At 43.3% G+C, this 27,183-nt stretch overlaps 2 protein-coding genes across 6 annotated transcripts; one reads left to right on the forward strand and one right to left on the reverse strand.

Moving 5' to 3' along the window:
• Nucleotides 1-1,039: 1,039 nt before the first annotated feature.
• On the reverse strand, nucleotides 1,040-17,944 carry DCLRE1B (DNA cross-link repair 1B). 3 transcript variants are annotated; one of them, XM_051992986.1, is made up of 5 exons: nucleotides 17,866-17,944; nucleotides 17,423-17,737; nucleotides 16,510-16,675; nucleotides 16,089-16,271; nucleotides 1,040-2,111 (listed from the first exon to the last, which is right to left on the reverse strand). In XM_051992986.1, the coding sequence occupies exons 2-5, from the start codon at nucleotides 17,609-17,611 to the stop codon at nucleotides 1,054-1,056; spliced, it is 1,596 nt and encodes a 531-aa protein (XP_051848946.1). In that variant the 5' UTR covers nucleotides 17,612-17,737; nucleotides 17,866-17,944; the 3' UTR covers nucleotides 1,040-1,053. The 3 variants fall into 3 exon arrangements, with proteins under 3 accessions (XP_051848946.1, XP_051848945.1, XP_051848944.1); XM_051992985.1 differs by lacking the exon at nucleotides 17,866-17,944 and having other exon boundaries at nucleotides 17,423-17,852; XM_051992984.1 differs by lacking the exons at nucleotides 17,423-17,737; nucleotides 17,866-17,944 and having other exon boundaries at nucleotides 16,510-17,401.
• AP4B1 (adaptor related protein complex 4 subunit beta 1) lies at nucleotides 17,906-27,115 on the forward strand. Of its 3 annotated transcripts, XM_051992982.1 has the most exons (12): nucleotides 17,911-18,001; nucleotides 18,360-18,543; nucleotides 18,998-19,169; nucleotides 19,482-19,706; nucleotides 20,179-20,309; nucleotides 20,699-20,846; nucleotides 21,589-22,085; nucleotides 23,617-23,700; nucleotides 24,810-24,913; nucleotides 25,619-25,826; nucleotides 26,070-26,351; nucleotides 26,642-27,115. In XM_051992982.1, exons 3-12 carry the CDS (start codon nucleotides 19,057-19,059, stop codon nucleotides 27,064-27,066), a joined length of 2,217 nt encoding a protein of 738 aa, XP_051848942.1. In that variant the 5' UTR covers nucleotides 17,911-18,001; nucleotides 18,360-18,543; nucleotides 18,998-19,056; the 3' UTR covers nucleotides 27,067-27,115. The 3 variants fall into 3 exon arrangements, with proteins under 3 accessions (XP_051848943.1, XP_051848942.1, XP_051848941.1); XM_051992983.1 differs by lacking the exon at nucleotides 18,360-18,543 and having other exon boundaries at nucleotides 17,906-18,001; XM_051992981.1 differs by lacking the exon at nucleotides 17,911-18,001 and having other exon boundaries at nucleotides 18,104-18,543.
• Nucleotides 27,116-27,183: the final 68 nt, after the last annotated feature.

The raw sequence follows: 27,183 nt of genomic DNA on the forward strand, positions 1-27,183 counted from the left end.
CTAAATTCATTACATCTTCCTCTAGAGAGAGTTTCTTCTGTCTTGTATGGAACAGGGGCTTGAGCTCCCCCCACCCCCCACAGCAGTTTTTATCCGTGTTCTGGAGTTCAGCAATAACCTGGTCCTGCACATTTGATCTATCCTGCCCAGCAAGCTGGCTGGCCTGGCATTCAGTCGAGGTATTAGCAGAAGGCCAGAGCAGAACTGTACCCCCCTTACATCCAGCCAGCTGGCTCCATGGTTTCTTCCTTGGAAACTAAAACAAACAGGCTGTGTGCTTGGCCTCCTTGCTCAACCCAAGAGGCCGGGGGGGCAGCAAACATCCCAGCTATGCAAACCGGAGGAACATCTGGCAGGACATTTGGTCTCTTGCAACTTTGTCCCTGCCAAATGGCCAGGGGCTTCGGCAGAACTGGGTAGCCCCCAAAGGGAGGCCCATTTCTGCAGTGCACCCCCAATCTCAATAGTTGGCTGAGTGCAAGCACTAATTATGGTAAGGGTCCTACAGCTGGCTGAGTTCCAAGATATAGGTCAGCAATAAGCCTGATTAAATCCCATGAGCAGGAGCAGGAGGAGGAGGAGAAAAGAGTGGAATTCCCATCATGTTGGTTCCTGGACTCTCCCTTGTTTCCTGCTCCCTCCTAGAGGCCCCAAGATGGGAAACTGGCTGAAGTCACAGTATGTGAGTGATTGTCAGGACTGCTATTTGTGCTGTGCTTCTCCCCACTCCCTACTCTCCTTTTGCTCCCCACCCTGATCCTCTGGGGGACATGGCTGATGATGCTCATGGCACAAAAGCAGAATGAGGGGAATGATGGGAGAGGAGCAATAGAGAAGACGAGCAGGAAAGAGGGGGCATTTGTCAACTCAGACCAATACTCTGGGTACCCTGGTGAGCTAGACCGCTGCTCTATAAGGCCTACAGCAGTCTGAGGTTAGGCACAGCAGGTCAAGAGAGCCCCAAATTGGGCCTCTTCATTCCACCAACCCTCAAACACTTCACTCTGAGATGCAAAAAAAACAAGGGAAACATAAAAGGTTCATCTTTGTTTCTCATCTATGTTGTGATAAGAGCTCCAAATGGGTAGCCCCACCCATACTCCTAAAATAGTTTTCCACTTGGTGGTCAAAATTCCTTGCGGAATATTTCATTTGGAGGCAGTTCAGGGGTGTTAGGAGGTATTTTAGTGCCAGGACCCAGGACTCAGGTGCCCTGGATTTGCTGGTGCTGGTACTGGGCCCACAATCTTCTCTCCAACAAACATGCTGAGATCCCGAATTTCTCTGCTTCCCCAATTCTTTAGATCTGTCTCTTTGTGTGACAGGTCTCAGGCGCCCTAAGTCTTTAGTCAAGGAAGCCTTCTCCAACTGCAATGCTTTGTCTGATGAGAATGGTACCGACCAATCTCCTTCCTCCTCACTGTTGGATTCTCCTAGCTGTTCCTTGGCATGTGAAACAGGGAGATTGGGCTCTTTCTGATTGTCCCTATGCTGGGGGAAAAGGTTCCCCCGCTTAAGTCTCTTGTGATCTCTCAAAGTTTGAGGTGGATCAGATTCTCTCTCAGGTGACTCAAAGACAACACCCTGAGTCTTTGGCCTCTTGGGTTCTCTCTCTAGTAAGCAAACACGGCCCCATGCTTTTGGGGTATTCCAAGAGGTCCCCATGTACTGTTGCACAGATAGAGGCACCTGGGGCTCAAGGAGTAGCTGGGGACTCAGGCTTTCCTGAAAATAATGCTGACAAGGTCTTCCTTGGACAATGGGCACTATCTGGCAAGGCCTCAGTGCAGACACAAAGTCACACAACTCAGAGAAAGAGGAGTGGTCAGAATAAGGAACCACATGAATCCCAGGGTGGGAGAAAGAGATTCTCCGGCTTGTGGGAAGGATGGCAATAGTCGGATGAATTTGGTTCCACTGCAGCATGGCATTCCAGCAAACCTCAGTACAATTCACAGCATGGATGCGGCCAGCTCCTTCCTCAAGAGTGAACACATCTGCCAGCTCCATCAGCTGGACCACCTCCATCCGCCGAGGACTTAGCACTATCCAGGTCTGGAACTCCAGACCAAGCTGTTCCAGGAGGGACTCTTTGCCCAAGCTGTAGAGACCTAAGAAAAAGAAAAAATGGGAGAGAGGGAAAGAGAATGAGGTGTCAGAAGTCACTAAGATCATAAAGAAATCACAATTCTTTCTGTGGTGACAAAGAAGTAGAAATTAAGGGGATGCCCAGCAACTGGGGAATGGATAAGCAAGTTGTGGTATGCGAATGTAATGGGATACTATTATTCTATAAGAAATGATGAGCGGGTTGATTTTGGAAAAGACTGGAAAGACTTTCACGAACTGTGCTGAGTAAAGTAAGCAAAACCAAGAGAACATTGTATACAGTGAAAGTAACACTGTGTGATGGCAATTTTGATAGATGTACCTCTTCTCAGCAATTCAGGGATCCAAGACAATTCCAAAATACTTGAGATAGAAAATACCATCCCTACCCAGAAAAAGAACAGTGAAGTCCGAATGCAGATCAAAGCATACTATTTGAGAAAAATGTGGAACTCAAAATTTTTAAAAAATGAATGCTGAAAATTATCTTTACACATAACTGGAAAAAAAATATTATTAAATAGGAAAGAAAAAAGAAAAAAATCATCAGCAGCATGCTGAGGATGAGGAACACTTATCAGGCTCAGTTTTATCTATTATCTCATTTTGTTCCCATCTTCAAAATCCATGTCTTCTAGCAAGCCTTCCTTGATAACCCACTTAGAATTCTTCTCTATTCTCTAACACTGATATACCATGTCCTCTCTGGGTTCATCAATCTATGTTTACATTCACCTGCCCATTTAAAATTCAATAATTACTTTTATGGAGCTTGTTCCTGTGATGAGTTTTACAAGAAATGAAGAAAAAAGCTTATCCTTACCCTTGCCCAGAATTTATAGTTTAGCAATCAAAATGGCATGTAGACAAAGCAAAAAGTGCTACATGTGGCATGGGATTAAATACAAACAAAGGTGGCAGGAGTGGAGGAGAGGGGAGAAAAGTTCTTCCAAGTGGAAAGTTCAAAGAAGATGTGGCATTTGAGCAAGGCCTTTGAACAGTATTGTTAGGATTTCAATATTAAGGACTTCAATAGGAGGACAATTAGGGTTAAGAAGAAGCAATTCAGGTACCAGGAACAGCATGAAAGCATAAGTCTTATTTGGGGAAAAGCTGAAGATTTTGTGCAAGAGAAAGTCAGGTTAGAGGTAGATCACGGATGTCCCTAAGATAAGGAATCTGAACTAAACTGTAAGCAAAGAAGGTTTTTAGACAAGACAATGACATGACTGAAGCTATGGCTGAATCTAGCACAGTATCTAAGATAGCTTATAGGGAAAAGACTTCAGGCAAGAACATAAATGAAAAAGCCACTAAAATATTCTGGGCAAGAAAAAGGAAAGGGCCTACATTTAAATTATGGCAATAGAAATGGAGAGGACAATAATAATGCAAGGTGTGGTTAATAATGGTTCTTGAATCAGGACTATGGGAGGCTAATCTCTCCAATCATCCTGAAGATCACTTAAAATGTACTGGGTCCGATAGTCATGTCCTGTGTTATAATCTTTGGAATATCCTCAGTGATAACAAATCTGTCAGTTGAGAGCAAATATAATATTTATAAAAATAAAAAAAAAAGCAGATAATCAAGCTGTAGAATATCTGTGGACCACAAATAATTCTTTCAAACCTAATGAACTGGTTCTTCATAATCTCTTTCTCAACTTTTCCATCTCCTTCCTGAAGACCAGGTCTCCTTGAGCTTCACTTACTGGGCTATTGAGCCTAGATCTCAATTAACCAACCTCTGAAACTAGCCTAGGGTCCATCCTCAATTTCTTAACCTTTCAGAATTCTTTTCTGTTTATGGCTGACCCTTCTTTTCTCTTAGACATTCATGAAGAAAGGCATAATTATGTCCACTCTTCATATATATAACCCCAATTAGACCCTTGGTATTTGGCTGGGAGGGCTTGTATTCATCTGGACAAATCAAGAAGTATTTATTAACCACTTTTTATGCATCAGATATTTTGCTTCTTGAACTAAGGATTCAACACCCCCCCCCCAAAAAAAAAAAAACACTCAAGTTTTGCCTTCAAGAAACTCATATTCTAATGTGGGAAACAATCTAAGAATAACTAGGGCTATAAAGATATATGCAGAGTACACAGGTGATCCCAGTGGGGAAGGCATTGGCAACTAGGGAAACAAGAAAAGGCCTTGTGCTAAGAGTGGGATTTGAGATGAGTGTAGAAGGAAGCCAGGCAAACTTAGAGGCTGAGGCGAGGAGGAAAAGCATTCCTGGGATAGCAGACAAAGCACAGAGATGGAAAACTGAGTATCCAGTAATAAGAGCAAGTAGGTGAGTGAAGCTAGATAGGAGAATATGGGAAAGAGAGTAAGGTATAAGACTGAGAAGTAAAAAAAAGTATAAGACTGCAGAAAGGACAGTCATGAAATGCCAGAGTTTTGTGTTTGGACCTGACATTCATAGGGAACCACGGGAGTTTATTCGGTGGGTGGGAAAGGGGTTAAAATGGCCAGACATGTGCTTTAGCAGGTGAACACTGGATGGACTGGAGTGGGATGAGGCCTGCAGCAGTGAGACCAGTAAGGAGGCTTTTTTAGCAGTCCAAAGGAGAAGTGGTGAGGTTCCTGATAAGGCTGTTGGTCTTGTGAGTAGGAAAAAAGAGATATATGGGAGATGGCAAGACTTAGAAAGGACAAGATCTGCAAAGCAAACAGGCAGTCTATGTGGGGAGCTTGAGGATGAGTGAGTGATTGGAAAGAAAGTGGTGCTTCTGACATTAAGAGTGAAGGAGATCTTAGGGAAAAGGATACATTTTACTTTGGACATGCTGGATCTGAGGTGCCTACAGGACATCCGTTTAGAGATATCCAAAGGGCAGTTGGTGATATAAAACTGGAGCATAGGAGAAAGGTCAGGACTAAATATACAGATCTTAGAATCATCTATATAGTGATAATAATTGAACCCATGGGAGCTAATGAAATCACCAAGTTAGGCAGGACAGAAACAAAAAGAGAAAGCAGCTCAAGATACAGCTTCTGGGGGATACCTAGTATTGGTGGAGATAATCTCAACAATAATAAGAAGAGCTAGCATTAACATAGCATTAAACAAATTGGTCCCATTTGCTCCTTATAACTGTAAGGTAGCTGCTATGATCATCTTCACTGTATAGATGAGACAAGAGAGGTTCAGAAAGTTTGAGAGCTTGTCCAGGATCCCATAAATGCAATCAGGATTTCAGCCCACATCTTCCTGCCTCCAGTCTGATGTCTGTCTGCTTTGCTGTCGAACTACAGGGAGGAAGATCAGCAAAGGAGACACGGAGGGAGAGGGCAGAATGGAAGAGAACCAGCAAAGAACAGGGTCAGGAGACCCCAGAGAAGAAAGCGTTATCATGGGGAGAAAGAGAATAAAATCATCAAATGCTGAGGAGGAGCAAGAAGCACCAGAGATTGAGAAAAATCCCTTGGTAACCCGAGAGAGCAGCTTTAGCTAAAGGATGAACTTAGAGGCAAGATGGTGCAGGAATTAGAAGTGAGGGGTAGGGGAGGCATTCAGTGTAAATGGCTTTCTCCAAGACTTCTGCCTCTGAAGGGGAAGAGGAGAGGATGACAGCTAGTAGAAATGGTGGGAAATAGGGAAGGGTTTTTAAGTATAGGAGACAAGAATACATTTGCAGGCAAGGAAAAAGCCAGTACTTAAAGAGAGTTTGCAAATAAGAAAGAGGAGGAGAAGAGAGGGACCTTATTGTCCACTGGGAATACAGTTTTTTGTTTTTTTTTTTAAATAATAGCCTTGCATTTTCAAAATACATGCAAAGATTTCAACATTCATCCTTGAAAAATCTTGTGTTCCAAATTTTTCTTCCTCTCTCCTTACTTCCCCTAGACACCAAGTAATTCAAATAGGTTAAACATATACAATTCTTCTATACATATTTCCACAATTATTATGCTGCACAAGAAAAATCAGATCAAAAAGAAAAAAGAGGACAAAAAAGCAAGCAAACAACAAAAAAAGGTGAAAATATGTTATATTGTGATCCACACTCAGTCCCCATAATTCTTTCTCTGGATACCAATGGTTCTTGCCATCACAACTCTATTAGAACTTGCCTGAATCATCTCATCATTGAAAAGAACCAAGTCCATCACAGTTGATCATCACATAATCTCGCTGTTACTGTGTATAATATTCTCTTAGTTCACTTCACTTAGCATCATTTCATCTGAATCTCTTCAATCCTTTCTGAAATCATCCTGTTGATCATTTCTTATAGTGGGAATACTTTTGTAGAACACATCTTTTCCTAGTTTCTCCTTTGTTTGATGGTCACAGAACAAGGTTTTGTTTTGCTTTTTTTGGAGACCAATCTCCTTATCTCACCTAAGCTATTAGTGCATTGACCATTCCTGGACTCAATCTATTGCTGACTATGACAGAACCTTTAGCCTAATTCATTTCTGACATGAATTTTTCATCCCACTTAAATATAAAGGAGCCCCTATATCTGAGTTTATCATATTGGTGCTAGACTTAGTTTAATCATTCAATCAGCCTTAGTCCTACTAAAGCATCTGATGGATTTCAGCCCCACTGCAGCTCAGAACTTATGAGCTCACAATCCATCAACCTAAGCACGTCCTGCAGACAAGTTTTTATTGCCACACCTGGCCACCAAGGTAATTTTCATTTTCACATCTTCAAAGAATTCTGAATTATCTTCATATATGTGTATGAGATATCTTGTAACAGAGTCTGTGTGGCAGTAATTTGTTTGCAATCAATAAACAGTAAGCAGAATGGGATGTAATAATCTACATATTTCAGGGAACTGTGAGAGACAAAAGAAGTGTTAAAAATTTTTTTAAAAAAAGTTTTGCCTTAATGATCTTTCCTAAAAATACTGAATTAAGCTGTGGAGAGAAAGCCCATCCCCTCAAAACATGGACTGTTGGGTTCACCAATAATCATTCACAGTGTAATTGCTTCCTTTACAGGGAATGCTCAAGAGGAAAACTGTCCTCATAGAGTACCAAAGTTGGCCCCACTAACTGGGGAACTTAAAGAGGGTGATAGGCTGTACAACTGGAAGCATTATTGTTGCTGCATTTGTCAATGGAAGAATAATTTGTCAATGATGAGAGCGAGGTGAGGATTTTGAGACCAGAGGCAAGAGACCAGGAGGCTGAACTAGGATGGTGATCATGACAGACAGAAAAGAAGTGAGAAAGATTTGAGAGACAATGCAGTGAAGAATGACAGGATTTGGTCACTGATTATTTGTGTAAGGGAAAAAAAATGGATCAAAAAAGGATGAGTGAACAGTTTTAGTGTGTCTATGAAAATGCCCTTAAGAGGGGAAGGAGAAAGGGCTGGGGTGAGCTAGTGGGAGTTGAGAAAGAGGCTGAGTTTGGTTTTGGGCATGCTGGTTTAAAGGACCAGAAGGCTATTTAGCAGACAGAAAATAGAGGGAAGATGTTCAAAAGAAGGTAAAAGCTAGATATTTTCATTTTTGTTTTTTCTATTACCCAGGGAATCTTTTTTTCTTTTTGGAGTAGATCTGTGATTTCATCGATATAAAAAATTCCCATTGAAGAAATTCCCTCTATTAATGCTAATCAAAGCCGTGCAGCAACTTAAAAGTCCAAGGGAGCAGTTTGGGGCACAGAAAGCTTTAGTAATTTGCTCAGTATGTGTCAGAAGCGAGATAGGTCTTCCTCCCCTTTTAAAAGAGACTGCCTCGAAAACAGGATCTATCTCACATTTGTATCCCCAGATCTTACTTAGCACAGACAGGATCACTGTGCACTAGGCCAGGATGCCTCACATACACAAAGAGTTCACAGAATTGATAGTTGGAACAGCAGAGCTGAGACCCTTGCCAGAGAGTGCGGAAAGAAAAGAGGGCCCAGGACAGCATATCCAGGAAGCAGGATGGAGGAGCAGAGGTGGGGAGTGGGCCAAGAGGGCTGAAAGGTACCAAAGTGGAAGAGAAGCACACCCTGAGATCAGGGACACTGTGGCAGATGAGTAAGTGGAAGTCAAGGCTAGGAAGGATGGACATCGGAGAGCTGAGGGGGGCAGAGAAGAGTGGGACTCCTTGAAGAGGAGCCATCTGAGGTGAGTGTTAAAACACGGGTGGGAATTCATTAGTCGCAGAGGAGAGAAAACACTTCATACCCAGGGAGGAGTGTGAGCAAAGACACTGACAAGGGACACTATGGGGCAGAAGCGAGTGAGTGGGGGCCTGGCTCTGGGGGAGGCTTCGCTAATCTGGAGGCCCTTGGGGCGGTGGCCTGCCAGGCCCCATGCTGGTTTTTACCTACTGAGAAGAGGAATGGAGGGAACTCTACTATTCCTGGAAAGGTCATGTCCATCAGCTTTCCTGACTCCAGGCAGTAACCTGGTGATTTCCCAGACCAAAGCAATCTTCCTCAGAGGCAGCAGAAGGCTCATGTGCAGAGTGCAGGGCTGGGAATCCTGGAGGTCTGAGTTCAGATGACTCTGGACAAGACTCTGTCTGCCTCAGTTTCCTCATCTATGAAATGGAAAAAATAACAACCTCTCCATTTCAGAATTGTTGGGGAAACTAAACAAGAGAATACCTGTAAAGCACTTAGCGGAGTGCCCAACAAGGAGGAGGCACTCTAAAAAGGGTTACTTCCTTCCTCCCATATTGCTACTACATGTAATCTATCCCTATCAGAATTGAGATTTCTGGAGGAGAGATGCACCTGCATCCCCAGGCTGTGCGCAGTGTCTGGTTCTTACTGCCAGACCTGACTTGTGGGGGTTCTACCCCAAGGAATACAAATCGTGTTTGCTGAAATCTCTCAAGATATCTTGGGGAGGAATTATTTAACTGTGTTTTCTTAAACATTAGGACACGAGGATGGAGGGGGAAGTCTTGTGGGAGGCTACTGCTCTGAGCCTGGCCAGGCCTAATGAGGATTTATTTATATCCCAGATGTGTATGGAGGACAGAAGACGGGGGATAGTTCTAAGATGGAAACATCAGGACTTGGTAACAGATTTGACATTCAAGGAGCACCAAAAACAGAAGTCAAAAACACAAATGAGGTATTTTGTGATGGGAGGAGATGGGCTGGTCATCTGGGTGACAGATGGCTGGCCAGAGGACTCCACTGATGTCTCAGACTGCCCAGAGAGACGAGGAAGACCTCTGGCGTGTTCCATGGGCCATGGGGGCAAACTTTCAAGAAAACACGGACAAAAGTCACACATGATGGGCAAGCAAGGATGTCCTACAACGGGAATCAATGAGGTTAACTCCTAAACTGATGAGATCTTAGATCCATTTTTATCTATGAGAGCTTATTGCTCTGTAACATAGTGCGTACAAAATTAGATAAGTAGAAATTGTAAAAGGATGAGTAAGATGGAAAACAGTACTTTTAATATGAATGATGCAAAAAACCTTTTTGCTCACCAAAAATATAGCTAATAATTTTTTGTGAGAGCAATGTTTTCTTATTTTCAAAAAAGCGTCTCTATGTTTTGGGGAGTGTAACAGACTTGTAAATCACACATTTACTGGTAGATGATTTGTCAATCTGAGCAATGGTTAGCCAAGCAGGTGAGCTTTTTCAAATCGAAAATTATACAATGCAACAATCAAATTCCAGGACACATCTTTTCACCAGGAATAGTGTTATGTAAATATTCACCATACACAATACAGGCAATCAGTCAATAAACACTAAGTGCTTACTTATGCTGTTCCAGGCACTGTACAGAGTACTGGAGCTGTAAGAAAAGATAAAGTCAGACCGTGCTTCTAAGGACCTCACCATCTAATAAAGGAAACAACATGACATGGGATTAATTAGAAATAACCAACAAAGGGAAGGTAGCAACACTAAGGAGGAGTAGGAAAGGTTTCCTGTAGAAGATGGGACTGTAACTGGGACTCCAAGGCAGCAGGGAGGAGGGAGATCATTCCAGGGATAAGCAGCAGTAAAAATGCCCAGAGCCAGGAGATGGAGGGTTTATAAGAGCGCCAGTAGAGAGCTGGGGGCGAGAGTGTGTGACAGAGAGACTGTGGGGAGAGGCAGGCTATGAAGGCCATGAAGGCCAAAGAGAGGGTTTTATATTGAGAGCTGGAGGTGTTGGGGCCTGAAAGGTTTACTGAGCAGAAGTGATATGGCCAGAGGTGCTTTTAGAATGTCACACTGATAGCTTAGTGCAGAACAGACTGGGATGAAGAGAGACCAACACAAAAGCTCAAGCTTAGGGTCATGGGGTAGGTACCAAGGTAGAGAAAGGAAGGAGGCATCCACATACACAAGATGTTACAAAGTTAAAATCAACAGGCTTTGAAAACTGATGGGGGGTGGGGGAGTCAAAAATGGCATCATCTAGGTTGTGAGCTTCAGTAATTGGGAGAATAATGGCATCCTTGAAAATGGACTCAGTTTTGATCATTTTGAGTAACAATAAGTAAAAGAAAATTGTCCACTTTCCACAGAACATTTTCAGTATAGATCCACCCCTTTTCTTTTAGTGGTTTTGCTTAATGGATGGAATCATTCATTAATTCCTTATTTGTGGTTTTAGTGGAAGTGTGAGGAATAGCAAGAAAGCCAATTTGGCTGAACCTGTGAGCAAAAAGGGGAGTATTCTAATCCAAGGCTGGAAAGACTGGATGGGGCCAGTTGTGAAGACCATTAAAGGTCACAAAAAGAAATTCATGTTTGATGTTGGGGTCATGAAGGAGCCATCAGACTTTGAGTAAGAGTCTGACATGGTCAGACTTGCTCTCTGGGAGGAGACACTGAAAGGCAGACAGATCAATTAGGAGGATATTATACTGGTCCAGGCAAGAGGTAATGAGGATATGAGCTAGCAGAGGGGGCAAAAAGGAGAAAGACTATGGAGAGAGAAATAAGATCTAGCAACTATGAATCCATGAGAGAAGTGAATATGTTGTAGGAGTGTCACACCAAGTAGAATTTGGGAGACTAAAAGAATCCTCAAGAGAAATACAGGAGTTTGGGAAAGAGATGGGTTTGGTGAAAAGAATAATGAAATAATATCTGCAAAGTCATCTATGCCCTATTTATGCTTTCTCAACTGATGGGGCTACCCAAAATGATTAATGGGAGGTAGGAAAGTTTTACTCACTAGTCACTATTCTGTTAAAGCTACAAGGTGACATAGGGGAAAAGGGGAGAATTCTGGGAGGGAATAACTTTCCTATCCAGCTGCTGATGTTGGTGACTAGATTTAAATCAGGTTATAACTACCTCCAGAGGCCAGCTGTAGGGCAGAAATGCGTGGGTTTGGAGTTTGCACAATCCTGATGGTGGTATAAGTGGAAGAATATATGATGATCATGAGAGAGAGGAAAAATGTGATTGTGATGGACAAGCCCCAACTTGGCTTGAGGGAGTTTTGGTATTTGACCCATCTTCCCATCTCACACACCTTTTAGAGCTTTGCCATGACCTCCAAGGCCCAGTTCCCATTCTGAAGACAGTTGGTCATGGTGAAAAAACAGTGGGAATGGGAGTATCAAGGAGGGATCAGATGTAAGAGAGAACAATGAGAAAGAATGACAAGAATGATTCCAAGGTTATGTGTTCTGGTGACTAGGAAGGCAGTGGTCTCATGAATCAATAAAGGAAAACCAGTTTTCCTTGTATAAGAGGAAAAAGACGCTTCTTAAAGATAGAGAAGTTCTAAGGTGAAGAAAAGAGAAGAGAATTAATGTTAGATAGCCTTATCAGTTCATTGGTGGTCATCTGCTAAGCCTGAAAAACTCCTTCTGGAGTTGAAGATTTGAAGAAAATTAGAAAAGGAAACAATTATAGGAAATGTGATATAAAGTCTGTACCAAATACTTCTTGAAGCCTTTACTCAGAATATTCCTTGTTCTCTAAACTACCCCCTTCTCCCCCCTTCTAGATCCTCCCTCTACCAACAATACTCCAGTAACATTACCTTCCTCTAAGGATCATATCACCCAAACCCATCACACCAAACTCCAATCCTGGACTATTCCCAATACCCATTTACTTTGTTCTGATTCTTATGCTAATCAATGAATTGGAGGAAATGATGAAACTGTAATGACTGGATCTACTACGAATTTGTTACCTAATTTCATCCAGATTCTCCCTATAACAAGGCCATTAACTCTAGTCCTCTCTAATCAGTCTGATATTCCACTTTCCAAGGAAGCTGTTCTAAACCTTGAAATTTCTCTTGAACTTCCCCAAGGCATTAGCTCTTTTCATCCTTAGTTATAAATCTTGATTCATATTTGATGAGAGACAAGAGACATTTCTTTTGCCATGAACTCCTTTTCCCCCTGTCCTTCCCTTCTTCCCATCACTCAGTTTTAAATGCAATACCATCTTGCTTCTAACCCCTTCATTTAAATGAAGCTGCTCTTTCCGAGGTTTATAATACTTTACTGCCAAATCCAATGGCCTTTTCTTTTAAAATGTTAAAAAATTTTATTTTTTAATTTTAATTTCAATTAAAAAATTTTCAGTTCCAAATCCCCTTCTTGTCCATTGAAAAGGCAAGAAAAATTAGCAGTTTTACAAAATAAATTTCCACATTAGCCATGTCTAAAACAAAAAGAAAACAAAGAGAAGAGAGGTTTCAATGTTCACGCTGAGTCCATCTGGAGGTGGGCAGCATGTTTCATCACCAGTCCTCTGGAATTGTGATTGGTCATTGTGCTTGATCAGTTACTAAATCTTTCAAGTTGATAGTCTTCCCCCCAATACTCTTTCCTCTCTGGTCTGGTTTTTCATGACCCCACTCTGTCCTGATTATCCTACTGGACTGTTCTTTCTCAGTCTTCTTTGCTGGAACTTCTTCCATGTTGTGTTCACTAAGGGTAGGGGTCCCCTCTCTTCTTCACCTCGACGCTCTGTCCTGAGCCCATTTCTCTTTTGGCTTTCTCCTACCTTCATTGGTGATCTCATTAGCTCCCAAGGGTTCAATGATCATCTCTCTGCAGATGATTCAAGGCCTATACATCTAGTTCTAACGTCTCTCTTAAGTTCCAGTCCCACATCACTAATAGCCCTTTGAATACCCCCAAACAGATGTTGTATAGGCAACTCAAACTCAACATGTCCAAAATGAAACAAAATTCCCTTTGCTTTAATCCTCCAGCCCCGCTTACTGTCAAAGGCATGAGTCTCCTTCCAATCACCCAGGCTTACAACCTCTAGGTCAGCTTCAACTCCCCACAAATCCAAATCCCACAAATCCCACAAATCTTCCCTTAACCTTCTGTCTCTCCTCATTCTAAATCCTCCTTCACTTGGCTGTTCAAATGGAAGACGGTGACCATTCACCTTCCCTCACTGAATAAACTCTGGTGTGTTTTTTTTTTCAAAATCATTTCCAGGATCAAATGTAAACTCTTATTTTTAATATCTAAAGATCTTCATAGACTATCAATCTGAATATCTCCTTTGATTTAGTAGTGTCTTCTTTACTAGGCCTATATCCCAAGAAGATCATAAAAAAAGGGGGAAAGGACCCACAAATGCAAAAATGTATGTAGCAGATCTTTTTATAGTGGCAAGAAACTGGAAACTGAGTGGATGCCCATCATTTGGGGAATAGCTGAGTAAATTATGGTACATGAATATTATAAAATACTATCGTTTTATAAGAAATGATTAACAGGACAATTTCAGAAAGACCTGGAGAAACTTACATGAACTGATGCTGAGTGAAGTGAAAGGAATCAAGAGAACATTGTACACAGTAACAATAAGATTATGTAATGATCAACTGTGATGGATGTGGTTCTTTTTAACAATAAGGTAATTCAAGCCAATTCCAATGGACTTGTGATGGAGAGAGCCATCTACATACAGAGAGAGGATGATGGGGACTGAATATGGATCACAACATAGTATTTTCACCTTTTATGTTGTTTGCTTGCTTGTTTTCTTTCTTATAGTTTTTTCTTTTTGATCTGATTTTTCTTGTGCAGCATGATAATTGTAGAAATATGTTTAGAAGAACTGCACGTGTTTAACCTATATGATTGCTTGAACAGGGAGGAGGAAGTAGGAAAAAAAATTTGAAATGCAAGATTTTGTAAGGGTGAATGTTGAAAACTATCTTTGCATGCGTTTTGAAAAATAAAAAAACTCACTCTCTCTCTCTCTCTCTCTATTTTTTTTCTTTATAACCTGACTCCTTCCTATCTTTCCAGTCTAATTGCATGTTTGTCCTCTCTACTCACTCGGTGAGCCAGCTAGTCTACTTGCTCACCCTTGTACAAGATACTTCTCTTCTTCACATCTTTGCCCTGGCTAAAGCCCCGGCCTGCTATACCTGTCTGTTCTCCTTTCTTCTTCCTCCATGTTTCCCTGGTTTCCTTCAGGACTCAGTTCAAGTCCTACCTTCTCCCTACACAATGTCTTTTCTGGTCTTCCCAACTGCTAGTGCCTTCCCCAATGGATTTGCCTTCTATCTACTCTGCATATCTTACACAGATCTGTTTCTATTTATAGTGTTGCCAACACTAGAATGTGAACTTGAAGAAAAGGGCTGTTTTATATTTTCCTGATTCCCTACTCCTTAGTGTAATGCCTGGTACATAAGAAAAACCCAATAAATTCTTCTTGACTTGCAGAACTTTGGCAAAAGTAACTTTAACACAACTGAAAGCCAAAAGCCAGGGATGCTTGGCTTGGGAATGTTTTTTGTGGGTATGACAGATAGTAATACATTCCGTACAAACAACATACATAATAAATAAAAGATAAGTTGAGGGGGAAGCAAACATAATGCCCAGAGGTGGGAATCAGGAAAGGCTTCATAGAGGACATCCCTGAATGAATCTTAAAGAAGCTATGGATTCAAATATTCACACGTGAGGAAAGCAATCATTTCAGGCCTGAGGCACAGCCTATATGAAAGTTCAAAGATGGGAGACCATAGACTACAGACCTAGAAGTAGCAAGGACCTCAAAGGCCCAGAAGGTCAGCTTTCTGATATTATATATGAAGAGGCCTGGCTTCTGTAAGTGTCCTGTCCAAGGTCACCCGTATAGTTATAATTTGTGAGGTTTGGGGGTAAGGTTTCTTGCCTGCAGTCATTTCTCTTTTGGCTCCCTAGCTGAAAGAACAGCATCTAGTGTGTATGAACACAGACTGCATGAGGGGGGGGGGGGTAGCATGAAATGTGTCTGCAGAGAAAGATGGCAGCCATGGAATAGAGGGCCTTAAATGCCAAGCTAAAGGACAGCTGATCTCTTTTATTCTAGCCAACAGATGAAGATGTTGCTTCTGGCTCACCGTCAAGATTGCTGTTTCTCCAAAAGGTGGGCTTGTGTTAATGCACTTACACTCTCGCTAAGTTACCAACAATGCATGTTCCAAACCTGCTTGTCTGGCTTTGAGAACAAAGTCCAGCAGACTCCTGAGGATCTACTCCCCAGTCTACCTTGTCATATTAGAAAAGCATGCCCAAGAGTTTCAGATTACACATTCGTCCTTATGTTTTGCTAAATGTGCATTTGAGATACTGCAACGGAACCAGCCACATGCTGGACACTTGGATCAGGAAGTGTCAGAAATCTGTCCAACTTTTCCATCCTACTTCCAGCTCAACTATTTTCTATACTGCACAGAAGAATTCTCTAAATCTGAGGTCTTAAGAGCAGCATTAGGAAAGGATGCTGTCAAGAAATAAAGAAGCTAAGTGCTTTTATTTGACTTTTAGTAGTTGCTGAGTTAAATGCAAAAAAGAAATCTCAACTTCTTTCTCTGGCAGTTCTCACTACCCTAGAGGCCATCCTGGGAAAAAGAATAAACAAAAGCTGACACCCACTAACAAGCTGGGTAAGCAGGGGAAGTAAGACTCTCAGAAAGAAATGAAAACAAATACTGGTTCCAGCGAGGATCATCCCATGTCCACCCTGAGGTGGGACTGACATGTGGCTGAGTTACATCAAAATCTGGAGTGATTTCAGTAGTTTGGGACACTCACCAATTTTGACATCGTGCTGTGGATGTCTGCGGATCAAGTCTGCAATCTGCCGGGTGGCCTCCTGGCGGGAGGGCAGGACCAGGGCGGGGTCACAGTTGGTGTTGTCCAGGTAAAGGGTGTGGATCTGCTTCCCGAGTCTCAGGGCAGGCTCCTGCAGCATGGAGGGGCTGAAACGGAAGTCCCCTGGAAGGCGCGGGAGACAAGCAACTGTCAGGAGAAGCCCCTTCTCCATCCACCCTCTGACCTGGGCTCCCTTGGGAGGAAGGCAGGCCCCGGTGGAGGGAGGGCTCTGGAGGCTCAGGGCTCTGGAGGCTCGGGCCTCCCCAGCTCCCTGGACCTCTCCAGCAGTCGTTAGGCCCCAGCGGGGGCGGGACTGGGGTTCCTGCTCGTTCCGTCCACCCTAACTCTGAGGGAAGCCTACCAGTGTACAGGATCGTTCCAAAATAGCCTTCGAAAAGAAACATGACTGAGCCCGGGCAGTGGTTGGCGTCCATCAGGGTCACGGTCACCGTCTCGTGTCCCATCTCGTCTAAGGGCAGCACGTGGCTCTCACCTACCTCCAGGGCGCGTATCCACTTCTGGGACACCTGCGGGGGACAGGGAAGAGACATTGGGAGAGAGCGTGCTCCCTTCCTGACCCTCCTCCAGGACCCGTAATGCCCATTTCTGACCAGGCAAAACTCGGAGTTTTGCCAATTCCAAATCCATGTTTCCGCTCCTTGAGATTTAAACTCGCCATGCTGAAAAAGCTCCCAACTCCCCGGCGTTCTGCGGAGGGTCTTAGGTATTAAAAGCCGTAATTCCTGCTGAGGGACGTTACAAAGCGCTTTATCACCACCTGCGGGGCCCCGTAACATTACTGCCCCGGAGCAGGCGGGCTAGGGAGCTGAGGAGACGGCGCCTGCACCGGCACGTGTAGGGGCTCAACAAATGCTGCTTCCGCCGGTCCTCAAACTTTTAAAATAGGGGGCCAGTTCACTGTCCCTCAGACTGTTGGAGGGCGGGACTATAACAAAAACAAAAACTTTGTTTTGTGGGCTTTTAAATAAAGAAACTTCATAGCCCTGGGTGAGGGGGATAAACGTCAACTGCCGGGCATCTGGCCCGCGGGCCGTAGTTTGAGGACCCCTTCATGGCGGCCGCTAGGGGGCGTGGTGGAGCGCGGGGTCTGGCGGAGGTAGGAAGTGCCTTCGGCCATTTTTCCGCATCCCTAGCGTCTAGCTCGAGGCCGGTATACAGTAGGCGCTACATAAATGTTTGAAGCAGACAAGCCCAGCCCGCCCCCTTCCTGCCTCAGTTTCCCCTCCTGCCCTGAGGCTCTGCCCACCCCTTACTTGCAGGCGGCAGTGCACGAGGCGCGCCGTGAGCGGGGAGCAGTAGAGGGGTCGCGCCCACGTGCTGGATAGACCCTCCGTGTGATCCGCGTGCAGGTGGGTCAGGAAGAAGAGGCGCGCGGAGCTCGCCCGACGCAGGTTCCACAAGTCCACCGCGATGGGCGTGTGCGGGATCACGGTTCCATTCATCGTGGCAGAGTGACGCGCGGAGCTAGCGCGCGCGATCGGACTTGGGGGCGGGGTACCTTCTCATCACAGCTGGGAGTTGGAGCGGAAACTCCGGGTGTCCCACGCGCGGCGCGGCAGGGCGTGGCCCTGCGGGAACATAGACCGTATTAATAGATCTCGGATCACTAAGATCCGTCCCTGTCCGATTTGGCGGCTGGGAGAGCCTGAGAGTGCCCCCGGCTTCGGCTGCGCAGTGAGCAACGAGAGGGACGTACCCTCCGTACGTTGGAGGGGCTGGGCTTCGGTGAATGGCAGGGGCAGCCGAGCTTCCGTGGTCTCCAGAATGGAAGGAGGTGGGACTTCCGGAGGATGAACAGAAACATCCGGGCGCGGGGCTCGAGGCGGCTTCTGGTAGGAGAGGGCGGGGATTCCTGTTGACTGGAAAATTTGGGCGAAGGTGGGGGCCAACTCTGGGAGAGATTGGGGGGGAAGAAGGGTGCGGCCTGCAGAGGGAGGCTTCCTCCGAGCCTCGGTTCTTCAACCTTAAAATGAGATTGGCATTTGCTAAACTTGGCCAAATCAGGGTCACGGGCCGCAGATTTAGCGCGGGAGGGATCCTGGAGTTCATCCAGGTCAGAGGTCAATTCCACTGCCATGCCGATAGCCCCATGGAAATTATTATCTACACACATACGTGTATGCATGTTTGCTTTCGTGTAGATACATATATAAAGTATCTAGTTATGCACGTCTGTGTTTTCTTCCTTAGAATGTAAGCTCCCCGAGGGCAGGCACTGTTTCACTCCTGCTCCTATCCCCAGCATTTGGCCCAGAAGGAACGATTAACAAATGCGTGTTGAATGAAGGAACCGCCCGTTCACAGATGAGGAAACTGAGGCCCCCCTTGAGCCTTTTGTGGTCTTTTCCACAGACTTTCCCTGATCACGTGAATAGTAAGTGGCAAGTCTTCAACTTCAATTTTTTGTTGTTGCCAGAAAACAGTAGTTTTCTCATCTGTAAAACGAGCAGTTTGTTCAACAAGCTTTTAGTAGGTACCTGCTGGGTGTCAGGTGAGGGCGTTGGTCCAGTCCCTGCTTCTTAAACTGTGGCTTGCTCTCCCACATAGGATCATGGAACTGAATGGGGGGTCCCGGAATTATGATTAACTATCAGTAAACGCTTGATTTGTGTGCTGTTTTATATTTCATACCTGGGATTGGGTCACTTCCTCGGGTGAAAAGGGGTAGCAAATGGAAAAACGCTTAAGAAATCCTCCCGGACCAGCTTATTCCCAAGGCCTCTTAGAGCTCTCTGGCTTGTGTGAGTGATGTGAGCCTTTGCTACCTGACACCCAGGAGCCCCCCAGCTCAGGTCCTGTCACCCAAAGGTATCTCCTTTCTCCTACAGGTTGCTCCCTCATTTGGCATCTGGGACTACAGGAACTGCCTGGGAGGTAGCCTGGAGAAATGCCGTACCTGGGCTCGGAGGACGTAGTGAAGGAACTGAAGAAAGCTCTGTGTAACCCTCACATTCAGGCGGATAGGCCTCGTTATCGCAATGTCATCCAGAGGGTTATTAGGTGCCCGTCTTCTCTCTCATGCTTTTCCTCCTGCTTTCTCCTGCCTGCCCCTCTCACTTCACCCAACATAGCCACCTTCCTAAACCTGAAAAAAGAAAATCCCTTCCCAGCCTGGTCCATGATTAAGTGAAGATTATGGAGCAGACTCCGTTGGGATAACAAAAGACACTGAAAACCCAACCACTTCCTTTTAAGAATATAATTGACAAAGTCATACATACATACACTCGTGAAAATAAGCTTTAAAATTCCTACAGGCATAAAAACGTGGTAATTTTGTTTTTTAAACCTTTACTGATGTCTTGATTTTAGGCATATGACTCAAGGTGTGGATATGTCCAGTATCTTCATGGAAATGGTGAAAGCCAGTGCTACTGTGGACATTGTGCAGAAGAAGCTAGTGTATTTGTACATGTGCACATATGCTCCCCTGAAACCAGACCTTGCCCTCCTGGCCATCAATACACTATGCAAGGACTGCTCAGACCCTAACCCCATGGTCCGAGGATTGGCCCTACGGAGCATGTGCGGCCTCAGGTAAGCGTTCTCCCTGTTCTCTCTTCCTTGACCACTCTAATCATTCTTCCAGCTCTTCTTTTCTACTGATGTAATTGGGTAACCAATAAGAAATAGAATCAATTTATTTGTGATCTTATAGCATTGGAGAAAATATTGTTGTCTCTCAAATTTATCACTCTTCTGGTTTAGAAAACTCATATAGGAGTTATATCAATATGAGGTTTTTTTTCTTAGAACATTGAGGTCTGATTCTTTAGTTTTTATTGAAGACTTCTAAGCAATTATAAATGTAACTTTTTTTTGGTACTTCTGTAGAATTCCATGCATTTAGAGTAAGGAAGAGATCTTTATTTCCTGATTAGATGCACATTACCAGGTTTTGCACTGGAAAAATGTTCCTTCAAGCTTCTGTGACCTCAGTGTTATAGGTGCTGAATCAAGACAGGATTGACTTTTCAAACCCAGGCTGACTTCAGAGTGTTTTGCATAGGATGCCTGGAGTGCAAGAGTATATCCAGCAACCTATTCTGAATGGCCTTCGGGATAAAGCCTCCTATGTCAGAAGGGTGGCTGTTCTTGGCTGTGCAAAAATGTATAATCTCCATGGAGACTCTGAAGTGGGTAAGTGGCAGTCCTTCCTTTCATCATGATTATTTATTGAGTTTCCACAGTATTTAGGACAGTAAGAAATTGTGTTTTACTAGAAAAAAACAGTGAAAACTTTACTTATTAAATACCATGAACCACACTGGGACCTTCAAGTAGAATATAGTTCTTGGTGTTTTAGGAGGTTAGAACCATTTTGGAAACCTAAGTGAGATCCTTAGCATTATCTGCTCAGACTGGCCTGGAGGTGAAGATTTGTTGCTTTACATCCTGAGGTCGTTAACTTTCTTTTTGTAGAAGAGATTTTCTCCTTGGTATGTTTGGATCCATTACCTAATTCCATTCTTGTGCCTGAAAATTTTTTTCTTTGCTGGAAATTTCCATTCTTCTATGTTTCATTGTAGATGGTGCCCTAGTGAACGAATTGTACAGTCTCCTGCGAGACCAGGATCCCATTGTAGTGGTGAATTGCCTGAGAGCTCTAGAAGAGATTTTGAAACACGAGGGAGGTGTTGTCATCAATAAACCCATTGCTCACCATCTCTTAAATCGGTTTGTATATAGAGATGGGAGGTGCATCTTGTTGGCTGTACTAAATTAAGGATAATTCTTGAAGAGTTTTCCCTGGGGTACTGAAGAGGACCACAGTTAGCAAATTCCTCACAATTCACAAAATAATTTTTTCTTTGTTTGAACTTTTATGTTCACATTCAAGGTATTAAGCGGGAGTGTGCCTTGTCTTACTAGGTCCCATTTTGTTTTAGAATTACTATACTGCTGAGCATCCTCCTAACATACACACATACTTCTCAGTTACTACTTTAAGATGTGGAGAATCTGAACTCAAAGCCAAAAATTAAGTCCCTGATCCTATTGCTTTTGATTTTAAAGGCAATTTTGTAGAAATGTTCAAGTTTATACAGAATAACATCCTTAAAAATTTTTTTTATTAAAGCTTTTTATTTTTAAAAAAATGTGCATAGATAATTTTTCAGCATTGACACTTGCAAAACCTTGTGTTCCAAATTTTTCTCCTCTTCCCTTCACTCTTTCCCCAAGATGGCAAGTAATCCAATATATGTTAAACATGTTATGTATGTTAAATCCAATATAAGAATAACATCCTTCTTGAGCAGGTGATAGACTATATAAACCTAATTAAAGCTCTGTGGTCTTCCACCAGAATTTATTTTAAATGTTCTTCCCTGTTTTAAGCCGCTGATATAACATGGCAGCTGGGAAGGAATTGTGCTTTTGCTGCCAAAACCATAACTTTATTTTTTCTCTGGGACAGAATGCCAGACCTGGACCAGTGGGGTCAAGCTGAGGTCTTGGGCTTCCTTTTACGCTACCAACCCCGAAGTGAAGAGGAACTCTTTGCCATTCTCAATTTGTTGGACAGTTCTCTTCAGAGCAACAGCCCAGCTGTGGTGATGGCAGCCACCAAACTCTTCCTTGTTTTGGCAAAAGAATTCCCCCACGTGCAGACAGATGTTCTTGTTAGGGTCAAGGGGCCCTTGCTGACAGCCTGCTCCTCAGAGAGCAGGGAGCTCTGCTTTGCTGCTCTCTGCCACGTGCGACGGATCCTGCGTAGTCTGCCTGGCCACTTCAGCAGCCACTACAAAAAGTTCTTCTGCTCCTACTCAGAGCCACACTACATCAAACTGCAGAAGGTGGAAGTACTGTGTGAGCTGGTGAATGATGAGAACGTCCAGCAGGTGCTGGAGGAGCTTCGGGATTACTGCACCGACGTGTCGGCTGATCTGGCACAGGCTGCCATCTTTGCTATAGGTAAAGTGTCGGCTGCTTCACCCTGCTCTGGGGCTAGTGGGCCTAGTGAGGGGCAGAGGAAAATTAGAAACTAATGGGCAAACTTTGAGGTAATAAAGCCTGCGATTAGGAACTGGGCAAATGACTCACAATTGCTGATATTGGTATTTGGTTGGCGGTTGTCCTTCATTCTCAGAGAAGACCAAAATGGCATTGCTATGTTAGAGTTGAGTCACAGTGTGTCCAACTGTGGCTGAGGAGTCCAATACGGAAGGCTCTGCCTCAGATTGGACACAAATAATCCCTGTGAACATTTGGAGTAAATTCTCTAATTTTGCACATCTCATGTTTCTCCTGAGCTAATTCAATTCTGCTTTGCTAATAGAGTTATAGCATCTTCTCTGATGAGGGTACGCCATGCTGAGCCATCCTGTGCCAATATCTCCCATGTCATACAATTGATTCTAAAATTCTGAAGAGAGATCTTGAGAGTGCCCTTGTATTGCTTTTTTCTGGTCACCTTGTGAGCTCTTGTCCTAAGTGAGCTTTCCATAACATAATTTTTTTGGCAAGCATACATTTGGTATTCAAACAATGTGGCCAGCCCCATGGAGTTTTGCTTTCTGCAGTAGAGTTGGAATGCTCGGCAGTTTAGTTCAAGAAAGGACCTCAGGATCTGGTACCTTATCCTGCCCAGGTGATCTTCAGAGTCCTTCAAAGACAATTCAGATCACATTAGCAGAGTAGGACCTGTTCGGCACTAAATTTACCGTATCTCTAAGGATAGAGTTTTTACATATTACTCATTTTAAGTGAATTCAAGATAAAACATTTAGAGTTTATAATATCTTGCATTTGAATAAAGCTGTATACTTTTCAAATTACTAATACTCGTGTTATTTTCAAAAATCCCTAAAAGGGAGGTAGAATAAGTATCAAAATTCTCATTTTACAAATGGAAAACCCAAGGTATGGAAAGTTTAGGGATTTGCCTAAATAAACAAGCTGGGACTACATATAAATTCTCCCAAGTCTTAATCTTATATTGTTTCCTACTATATCAGACTTCCTAGACTAGTGGGAGTAGTATCTTGCACTAAATGATGGCACCTTTTGACAGTGTCTAGAAGCTTGCTCCTGTTAAACTGTTATAAGCACTTAGACAAAAAGGAAAGGAGCTAAAATTTTAAAAAGCTTTAGCCACAGTATTAGGAACATCTTCTGACATAGGGGAAAAGTCTCTTGGTTTTTTGTAGGATTTAGATTTAGAGTCTGGGAATTGCTGCAGAATACTATTAACAGGTACATTTCTCAGCTCTGCTGAACTGTGACATTTGCATACCTCCAAGCTATCACCTTAAAATCCTTTTTTTGGTGAAAGTTCTCAACACATTTTTTAAATGAAATAGTTTTGCCCCAAGAACCTGTGGCTCTAGCTCACTTAGTTTTTGGCCTAAAGAAGAGTGTCTGGTGTTCAGATTCTTAGTTACTCAGTTGTATTTGGTAGTTATTTCTTATTTTACAAGTGCTTTTACCCTCCCTTCTTTGGTAGGTGGCATTGCCAGGACCTACACAGATCAGTGTGTTCAAATCCTAACAGAACTGCTGGTACTCAGGCAGGAGCACATCACCTCAGGTAATTGCTGTCTAGCCACGGGTTTTGCTAACATGCTGTTTTTAACTTTTTTAAAAGAAAGGTAGAGATTCTGCAGGCCTGAACCTGCAGTGTACAGTGCCTTTGGCTCTTGATTGGTGTTGAGAAAGTTGCAGGCCATTTCCTTCCTTCCTCTGCCCTCTGCTTTATGCACTGAGGCTTCTTTCATTCTTCCAGGCATCCCTCAACAAGTATTAACTATAACTCTTCATCCAGCCATTGCGCAGACTCATTTAACTATGGCCATGAATCGAGCTGTCGCCTAGCACAGGAGCAGCAGCAGCCAGGAAAGAGCCAAGCTCAGAATCTGAGTGTTTCTCAAATGGAGACCACACTGCAGATTTTTTTTTTCCCTTGGCTGTTGCTTCCCTTTACACGAGGATAATACTTTTCTGTTTATTTTTTAAAGTCATCTGCTTAATTTAAACCAAGATTTTTAGACCAGTGATATTCCATAAAATTGCTTAAGGATTCCCTAATTTGCTCTCTGCATTTCCCTTGGGTGTTCTATCAGAACTATGTGGAGCTCTGAATCTCTTTAGAATTCTTTATGTGTCTTAAAGTATCAAAGACATCTTAGCACAGACTCTTGGTATGAACTTGCTATAAATGGCCCTGCTTAATCCTGTGTGGATGTTTGGATTTCATACCAGTCATCTTCTTCAACTGAGATAATCTATGTAAATAAAATCAAATGAGGTAATATCTAAAGTACTTTGCACACATCAAAGTATATGTAAATGGTAGCTATTAGCTATCATTACTTACTGGAATGACTAAAATGAAGAATTATAATGGGATCTTTTATTTCTTCTGTTTTGCCACTGATTAGAATTAATATTTTAGTCCAAAGAAAGAAATATATTTTCCTCTGACCCAATGGTAAAAAAACTAATGTTGGGAAATGTTTACCTGTCAGGTGCTTCCCAGACAATAATCCTCATAGCATTCTTTTTCTTTTTTTTTTTTTTTTTTTAAGTCCCAGGAAATTTTACAGAGACCCCAAATGTGATAGAATGAATGCCTGACTGGTTTGTTTTTACTTGTGAGACTTAGAACTTTGTGGTATTGTGTTTTGTGTTTTGTTAAAGCTGTGGTGCAGACTTTCCGAAACTTGGTTTGGCTTTGTCCACAGTGCACTGAGGCTGTATGTCAGGCCCTACCTGGCTGTGAGGAGAACATCCAGGATAGTGAGGTACAGAGTCAACCTTATTTTCTCTGAGGAGCAGGGTGGGATGCTTAGGACTTTGCTCAATGAACTGGTATTATAGCACCTTTGCAACTAGGATCTGAAATGGGATTTTATAGAACTAACTTACATATGTGGATCACAGATGATTTGCTATAATTGTGCTTTTGAGCAGTTTGGAGCCATATGTTTTTGAGAATTCCACTGTCTTCCTTTAGTCTTTGGGAGTAATTTTAGTAAAGTGATTTAGTGAGGGAGCTGTATGACATAGTGGGTAGAATACAGGATGTGGAGTCAGGAAGATGCGAGTACAAATTTTTCTTAGATACTTAGTAGCTATTTGATCCTGGGCAAGTCATACTTTTGGCAGCCTCAGTTTCCTTATTTGCAAAATGGAAATAATGATGGTCCCTACTTTCCAGGTTGTTGGGAGGATCAAATGAGATCTATATAAGCACTATATAAACATTAGCTGTTGTTTTTAATAATGTTCCCTTGGCAGTCATTTGCAACATTAGAAAAATTGGGCCCCTTGATCTCACAGCTTAGGGAACCAACCTGCCAAAGAAACCTAGGCCAATGGAGCCCTGGCAATTCCTTCTGGGAGAGAGTGGGCAGGGTTATCCCTAGGACCTCCTGCTGGGAAGGGCAAAACTGGTGGTGGTCTGTCCTGTCCTTTACAGGCCTCTTCTTCCTCCTCTGGTTCTGCAGGGAAAACAGGCCCTGATCTGGCTCCTCGGAGTACATGGGGAAACAATTCCAAATGCTCCATATGTATTGGAGGACTTTGTGGAAAACGTGAAGGCAGAGACGTTCCCAGCAGTAAAAATGGAGTTACTGACTGCACTGCTGCGCCTCTTTCTCTCCCGGCCCGCTGAGTGCCAGGACATGCTGGGGCGCCTGCTGTACTACTGCATAGGTGGGTCCGTGAACCTCAGTGATAATCTCTAGGACTCTGACTTGGTAGCAGAATATGACTGGACTCTGAAAAGGAACCAGCTGTTCAACCTTCTTGGCTTGTTTTCCCTTCTTTGTTATTTTTTTTTTCCCTCCCTCTTGTCTTTTCCTTTTTTAGTGCTTACATCAGAATGAAATATGTGTCAGGGTGGGGATGGTGAGAGAAAATTAGAATCATTTGCATCTCTTTGATTTTTTTTCTTAGAGGAAGAAAAGGATATGGCCGTCAGAGACCGAGGACTCTTCTACTATCGCCTTCTCTTAACTGGCATCGATGAGGTGAAGCGAATCCTTTGTAGCCCCAAGTCTGATCCTTCTCTTGGGCTCCTGGAAGACCAAGCAGAAAGGCCTGTAAGCAGTTGGGTCTCTGAGTTCAACACCTTAGTGCCCATGTACAGCAAAGCCTGTTGGGCAGCTATCTCTTCACTTAAAGTGTCGGAGTCCCGGGGCCTTGAGCCCACAGGCACTGGAGTCCTTTCTACATCAGGTGAGAACTGTTAGGGGAGCTGTAGACTTATATTATTACTCTACCCACATATACCCACATATGATCCTTATCCTTTTTTCCAAAAAAAAATAGGACATTTTTTATTATCTTGTTGATTGAGTAAAGCTCATCTAAGTGAAGCCACCAATATAATTCAGAGACTGGTTATTAAAAATATTTCCAAGGATGGACAAAACGTGCCTTATACTTTTAGAGATTTGGGCATTTAAACACATTACATCTCTTATTAATCATGTCTCTTAAAGAAAGTTCTGTTTCTTTCATTTTAGGATCCTTAGTTTCAGAGAACAAAGAGGAACTTCAGCCTCTTTCTGACTCTGGATCTTTCCTCCTGGTTCCTAATGGCCAGCTGACTGCTGAGCAGTTTGAGAAAACTTGGCTAAGCCTGGAAGTGGCCCACCAAGAAGTTTTACCTTGGCAAGGAGTAGCCCATCCTGACACCATCCAGACAGCTCTGCAGATGGTGAACATCCAGCCCATTGCCCTGAGCAAGGCTGGTGTCCAGCCCTGGAAGGCCTACCTCAGTGCGCAGGATGGGGCAGGCTGCCTTTTCCTTACCGAGTTGTTATTAGATCCTGAGCAGTCACACATGCACCTCTCAGTGAAACAAAGCCAGGACAAGGCAGAGGCCCTGAACAGCTTTATTTCTGTATTAAAAACTGTAATTGGGACAATTGTGGACATAAAATCTTGATAGAATCTTGCTACCTTTGGAAAGAGGCATAAATAATGATCCAAGTTCATCTTTTGTTTTCAATTCCTTAATTTGAGTAATAGTAGAGGAATGGGAAAGTAGAAATCCAGGAATCAG

This window comes from Antechinus flavipes, chromosome 4 (assembly GCF_016432865.1).
Source record: "Antechinus flavipes isolate AdamAnt ecotype Samford, QLD, Australia chromosome 4, AdamAnt_v2, whole genome shotgun sequence".
In the NCBI taxonomy this organism is placed as follows: Eukaryota; Metazoa; Chordata; class Mammalia; order Dasyuromorphia; family Dasyuridae; genus Antechinus; species Antechinus flavipes.